This window comes from Lolium rigidum, chromosome 5, assembly GCF_022539505.1.
Source record: "Lolium rigidum isolate FL_2022 chromosome 5, APGP_CSIRO_Lrig_0.1, whole genome shotgun sequence".
Classification (NCBI taxonomy): domain Eukaryota; kingdom Viridiplantae; phylum Streptophyta; class Magnoliopsida; order Poales; family Poaceae; genus Lolium; species Lolium rigidum.
The window spans coordinates 196,057,848-196,065,172 of record NC_061512.1 but is presented as its reverse complement, the minus strand read 5'-3'; the positions used below and the strand labels follow the sequence as shown (position 1 = coordinate 196,065,172).

Genomic DNA, 7,325 nt, shown 5'->3' with positions numbered 1-7,325 from the left:
ACACAAAAGCTTCGTCAAATGACCGGCAATAAATGCAAGATCGAAGCATCCATAGCCGAGGCAGTCCCGAACGTGGAGGTGGCAAACTTCACCACTAAGCACTATGATCCCAACATTCCCACAAAGCACAACCCGGTCCTCCGTTACAATGCCGCCAACAATGAAGAAGTACCCAAGCTTAGCATCTTCGTGGGGCTTGGTGGCAAGTCAAGTGGCTCGAAGCCGTACTGAACGGACCTACATGAGCGGACCTTGATCCACTCGTATGTCTTAAACACCATGGTCGAAGTGAAGCCGTACATCGAGTAAGTGCGAACCATTTAATTATTCGCAAACATTCACTCGTATGTTCGTGGCTAACTCTTCCTCTTTTCATCGGTATAGGAAATTCAAGGCTATACATTGGAAGAATACCCACGAGGAGCCTACCCCGGAAGAATCCAAGCAAATTTTCGATAAGGGAGGCGGTTTCGGTTTCGTAGCTGGTTTTGTAATTTGGTACTATTCTATCCAAATTAGCTAGCACTTCCGACATTTATCGGTCATTTCTCGTTCTAAACTTCTTGTGCTAAACTTGTAGGCAAGAGCCGACAAAGAGATGAAGTCGAGCTAAGAAAGATTGCTAGGGGCTTTGACCATTCCGTAGAAGCGTTCAACTCCTATGACGTGAACGGGTATCGCTTCCGGACCCATCAATACACAACAAGCCGGCCCAACGCGAAGACAATAAATAGTGGGGTGGTATGTCAAGGTGATGATGGGCTCCATTACTATGGAAGAGTCGAGGGTATATACGAGCTGAATTACGGGTTTCACAAAGGGCTAAATCCCGTCGTCTTCAAATGCCATTGGTTTGACCCACGTCGGGTGAGACGGGATCCTGAAATTGGGTTGGTCGAAGTTGAAAGGAACTCCGTTTATAAGGGAGAGGATGTGTACATCTTGGCAACCCAGAGCCTTTCAAGTATTCTATCTCCCGTACGCGTGCGAAACCCGACAAAACGTCTACATGGATGGGATGTTGTGATGACGGTGCCTTCACGCAATAGGCCGCCCCCGCCAAACAAGGACGATTACCGCCGCGTAGACCCCGCAGCAAGGAGTGTCGAGTTTTATCGAGAAGAAGGGCTCCCCGGCCATTTCACACTCGGCTTGCCGACTATCGATGACATGGTCGTAGACGATGAACAAGAAGACGCGGGCATGGATGGAGACAATGCGGAAGATGAAGCCGAGGATGTCCGTGCCCGGAAGACCTGAGTTTGCTCGAGGCGTTCAAAGCAGGGATTGACCTCGATGCGAGATGGACCACCTCCGGGTTTCATTGATGATTATTGGTTCGCCGAGCCTGATGACGATGAGGAGACACGCGGTCCAATCACGGATGGCGACACAGGCTACTGATCTATGTAGTAGTGATTGTGAGGCACTCCTATTTGTAATAACTCCGTGTAATAGAGATTGTCTAGCTAGGTTATTTGTAAGAACTCCGTGCTATGTTTGAGAGAACTCTATGGTAGCTATTTGTTGCTTCCACTAATTAATGTTCATCCTTTTGCATTATTTGTTGCTTTCATTAATGTTCATCTACTTATATTTCTGTTGCTTTCACTAATATTTATCTCTTTGCAATATTGCGTACTAATAAACCACTCTCTTCATTTGTGTTTGCAGGTGATTGAAGCATGGCGCCAAAAAAAGGGGTGGCGGTCTTAAAAAGAAGCTCAAGGACTTGGTAGGTGTAGGGACTTCGAGGCGGGGCCGAGCTACTACCCCCTCCTAGCCCCCTCCCTGTCGCTCCCACGGGGCGGCCGCGTAGGAAGAATGCGACGCGGGTACTCACTCCTAGTCCTAGCCCCCTCCCGCGGCCGATGATGATGACGAGGAGGAGGACCGGGAGCACCACGGGGGTGGGGAGGACCAGGAGGAGGAGGTGGGTGGGGAGGACCAGGAGGAGGAGGGGGGTGGGGAGGACCAGGAGGAGGAGGGGGACGAGGAGGACCTCTCGGAGGATGAGGGGTTGGGGAACTTAGTGTTCGATCCTGATCCAAGCCTAGAGTGGTGTGAGCCGGAGGATTACCGAGTACGTTCCGAGCTTGTGGAGAGGCTGAGGCCACGTGATAGGAAGCCATATCGGCGTGGGATAACACAGCTCCCTCGCCGAAGAGCCGGCGCTACGAGCACGTTGTTCTTGTGCCCTATGGAAGGAGGTACATGTTAATTTTTGGCACTTCGTTATCGCAATTTTGTCATTATCAAAATTATTATCACATACATATTGATGTTGTCGTTTCATGGTGCAGCTCGTTCCAGTTTGAAGACTCGACGCAGAGACCGCCACGTGGGTACTCGAACATCCTTGGGGGCCTACTTAGATTTTATTTCCCCGGGATAGTCGATCTCCCTACCGGTAGGCTGCGACGTAGCTTGGAGGTGGGCGCACTACAGCCTCGCGGAAGATCCTCTTGGCCGCGGCACCGCGGCGGATTTGGTTGTTGCCAAATTCGGGTACGTGACTTTTGACTTCTTACCATTCATACACTCTCCTTGGTTCACAATAATTGCACTAATGCCCCTTGTTTTACCTATGTTGCAGAAATTCTTCAAGAGGGCCGAGGGCAAGGAGAATGCGTGCGATGATGTCCTACACCAGCTTGCAAGGAAGAGGGTGACCGGCATGCACTACGAGGCACGTGTTCAATGCGTCCGCGACCGGCACGCCGACCGCTTCGTCCACATGAGTAAGGAGGACGCTCGCGACACGCTCATGCAGCCGTGGCGATACTTGCGGGTATTTGCATTTATGTGTTATTGATTTCTTTATCGCCATGTAGTTTATTTTACCATAATGGGTTTATCTTGTGCATGTAGAACCCTCCTCGGTACGTCGGCAACGACGATAGGTGCTTTCGTGCGATGGTCATGTGGTGGACATGCCCCCGGTACCTCAAGAAGCACGAGGAGGGCAAGAAGAAGCGGGCAGAGATGCGAGGTGGATCGCATATCCAAGGCAGCATCCCCATCTCTCTTCACCTGCGAAGGAGGTGAGCAAATTAATGGTTCCTTCATTCTTTGAATTCATGTTATATATTTGTTAACTCTCCAAGGGTGTGTCACTTCACTCAATTACATGTTCTCTTTTGCAGGAAGTCAGGACAGGAGCGAAGCCTAACGTCTTTGCCGTGCTAAAGAAGATGAAGCAAAGGAAGACGCATGATCCTGAGACGGGGTCCGTGTGGGTTAACCCGCAATCCGAGACCCAGTGCACGTCGTATGTCTCCAAGTTCAAGCAGAAGTACGGCGAGGAGGCCAATCCAGAGGCCGAGGACTTTGACCCTGAGGTCGCGGTGCTTGCGGGAGAAGGCTTGAAGCATGGCCGCCTATGGTTTGGTGACGGGTGCGTCGACCCGGCGAGGGTTCCCTCTCTCCGCCGGATCCGTCGTGGTCGTAAGAGCGGCCAGCCCGAGGTAGAGCCCCGGCCACGGGCTTCGGATCTAGGCCGTCGAGCGGTTACGGGTATGTTCTTCCTCGGGTCTCTACATTTCCTTTACATGCTTTCCATTGAAATGTTAATGACATCGCGGCAACACAACGTAGGAGGAGATGGCAGCGAAGGAGCAGGCGGCCCAGGAGCACGCACGGAACATGGAGCGGCAGATTCGGAGTACCGGCGAGCAGCGGATCACGGATGATGCAGCAGATGCAACAACGAGCGGCAGATGATGCAGCAGCAGCGAGCACGGATGAGCTGGCCGATGAGCCATACGGCTCTGTCTACTCCACCGGGGAGTCTTCCTCCTCCACCTTACTCCATGTGGATGCCGCCACCGCCCACTCGGACCCCGGGGACACCTATCACCGTCAACAACATGAACATCATCCGGAGCATGAACCGCGGTGAGTCCTCTTGTGCCCAACCCGCTACTTGTTCAAGTGTTCAATATGCAAATGCAAATGTTCATTCCATCAACATGCTTATAGATTATATGTCACAAGGCAATGACGATGAGGGCCGGCGGAAGCGGAGGAGGACAAGGTTGATGGCATGGTCTTCGTGCACTCGTCGTCGTTGTAATGCATTGTTCGCACTTGTTATGGATTGTTCGCACTTGTTATGGATTGTAATAATGGACATTGCACTTGTTATGCATGAACTATGTGTGCTCGATGTATTTGTGGTGTTGTTGATGTGTTTGGTGATGCTATGGTGAATATATATGTTGTATATGTTATATATATGTGAAATGCAATTTTGAAATGCAGGGATTAAAGAAAAGCAGCAAAAAAATGAAAAAACCAGGGGCCTTTGCCGTGTGTATGCACACGGCAAAGGACTTTTGGTCACTTTGCCGTGTGCATACACACGGCAAAGGCGCCACGTGGCGCAAGCCTGTGCTCCTGGGAGCTGTCTGGGTGTGCCTGGAGGAGGCTTTGCCGTGCGGGCTGGGGTGTTGCCGCACGGCAAAGGGAGCATGGCCGGCAGAGTGAGGCGCACGGCAACGTCTCGCCGCACGGCAAAGACAGCGACCGCACGGCAAAGATTGGCCGCACGGCAACGGGCCGCACGCACGGCAAAGATATCGTGCACGGCAAAGGGGCTGCCGCACGGCAACATAGCGTGCGCACGGCAAAGATCTTTGCCGTGCGGTTTGGTCAGGCGCACGGCAATGTCGCCTTTGCCGTCGGTGTCGTTGCCGTGCAGAAGTTGCCGTGCGTGGGCGCACGGCAAAGCCTTTGCCGGGCAATATAGGCTCTTTGCCGTGCGATCTGTCGCACGGCAACGACGACTTCTCCCGTAGTGGTTGATGGTTGAGTCGTCAGACTCCATGGAAGTGATACAAGCTGTACTTGATCCTTGATCCTGGTGAGTATAGAGGTACAAGTGTGGAGGTCATTGACGACTGCCGGTGGCTGATAGCTTTGCTTGTGGAGACTTTCCAACAATGTCCGCGAGAAGCTAATGGAGCCGCACACAAGCTTCGCTATGGAGCTAGTTAGGGTTTGGTGGAGGTTTGGTTAGTTGATCCCCTGATTTTCTTTCTCGTGTACTCTTTGACGATCGTGTTATAATTCGAGAAACTTGCTTGAAAGTTTTAAAAAGAACTTGACCAAAATCGATTGTCATACTGTACGAGCCTAGGAGTCGTTGACATCAATCATCTTTGCTGACGTAAGCGGAGAGCGTCATGCGAATGACATCTACTCGCACAAAGTGTGACACACATGGGGGTCGTCAGCAAATTGGTCGATGGATGCATCCGTTCGGTCAAGTCAATGGATAAGGCGAACACGAGATTACTTCCTTCCCCTACAACTTTACAAGCTTCACGATTGCGATTCCTCGCATTTATCAACGTGCGTACATTAGCTAGGTCGTACCTGGGCGCGTCTAGCTATCATCTAGGGACGCCTGGTGCACTGTTCCTGAGAGGGAGAGGCCATGGACAATGGCGACGGCTCATCTCCGGCCGACGGCGCCGGGCTTCTCCCGCTCTTCGCCCGCTCTGTGCAGGTGGGTCAGTGATGAGCTCTGGTTGGTTGCCTCTATCCATGCTATTCTTGCAACTGCAGCTGATGATCATTCCGTGCGTGCGTGCTTCAACTCTGAGCAGGCCGAGGGTCTCGAGGAGAAGCTGAGGCGGGTGCAGGATGAGAACCGGCGGCTCGCGGGCACGCTCGGCGCCTTGCTCGCCGATCACCCCCACCTGCGTACTCTCGCCAAGTCGCCGGCGTCAGCCATTGCCGCGACGACGCCGAGCAGCTCCGCGGCCAATGCAGCGAGAGAGGAGGCCGTCGGCGTGAAGGTGGAGGTTCGGTCGAAGATCAGGACCGTCTCCACGCGGGCTGAGCCGTCTGACTCCGACGCCAACCTCGTAAGTGCAACGAACACTCTCCAAGAATGCATTGTCATCCCGCAGTCGCGGGCTGTATATAGCTTGAGTGCTTGACCCCTTTGCGTGGACGCAGATCGTGGAGGACGGGTACCAGTGGAGGAAGTACGGGCAGAAGGTGACGCGCGACAACCCGTACCCGAGAGGCTACTTTCGATGCGCATTTGCTCCATCTTGCCCGGTCAAGAAGAAGGTATTCCCATCTTGTAATAATGCAAAGGATAGTGCTAGTTCTCGACAGATCTATAACGAACTTAAATCTTGGTCAACCAATATTATCTATAATTTATGTGTAATTAGAAAAAAGATGTATAATTGCATACCCAAATGCAATTACACATCAGTGTGCAATTCTCACATGTACGAATCATGACCAAATCTAATGACACTAGAGTCCACCTAAAACTGACCTAATTCTCCATCGATTTATAAGTAGCAAATGGGTAATGAGACATATGAACTATTTTTTAGTAAAACGGGGCCTACTTACAACCGAATGATTGAGTGCAATTCTGCTGAAATTTTATCTAGATAATGTCTGGGCAGGTGCAGAGAAATGCCGAGGACACGTCAATGCTGGTTGCGACCTACGAGGGAGAGCACAACCATGCTCAATCCTTGGCTGGAGAATCCACATGCAATGAGTCCGCTGGCAAGGCTGGGTCCTTACCATGCTCGATCTTCCTCAACTCGTCGGGCCAGACGATCACGCTTGATCCGGTAAATCAAGGGTCGTGGTCGACCGTGCAGCCTGCCTCGAGGAAGGTTTCAACGCTAGATTTTCAGAATCTCCTAGTGGATGAAATGGTGAATTCACTTAAGAATGATGCGGAGTTCATGCATGCTCTGATTAATGCAGTGGCTAAGAAAATGGTCGAGAATATTCCAAACTATTTTAGTTAATGCGCTGAAGTATATCGGTGCATGGAAATGGCCATATATACTTTTTAGGTTGATTTCTGCCATAATCGCGCGGCCCCGATCAAGCACTCCTATGCGCCTCAACTCTTATCCTTTGGCCACTAACAGTGGTTCTCCCCCCCCCCCCTCCCTGCTCCCTTCTTCCCATTTTCCCCGTTTCCCCTTTTTCCTCCATAGCCCCCCTATTGCTTATCGTGCTAGATTGTGTTGTAAGTCCATTGATTCCAATGTGTGTGTTGGTAAATTTGGTACCTTATTTTAAATTGCATATTTGCAAATGATTTCTATATATAAATATGTCCCATGGACAAACAGTAATGGGAATGAACAGAAGATGCTAAATGATATATGTCTAATCATCTATCCAAATCCTGGTGTTTTACATGAGTTGTATAAACAAAGTGATGTATGGGTTCTTTTAAGATGCCAAATTTTCTCTACAAAAGGCTTCCTCGTCCCATTAATTTTAAAAATAGGAAGTTCACTTTCCTCCTGGAAATCTTGAGAATGTTA

General features: G+C 50.8%; 1 protein-coding gene across 1 annotated transcript; it reads left to right on the top strand.

Moving 5' to 3' along the window:
- The first annotated feature begins 5,440 nt into the window (after positions 1–5,440).
- LOC124655074 (WRKY transcription factor WRKY62-like) lies at positions 5,441–6,794 on the top strand. Its single transcript, XM_047194041.1, has 4 exons — positions 5,441–5,512; positions 5,613–5,873; positions 5,968–6,084; positions 6,438–6,794. Exons 1-4 carry the CDS (start codon positions 5,441–5,443, stop codon positions 6,792–6,794), a joined length of 807 nt encoding a protein of 268 aa, XP_047049997.1.
- The last annotated feature ends 531 nt before the right edge of the window (positions 6,795–7,325 follow it).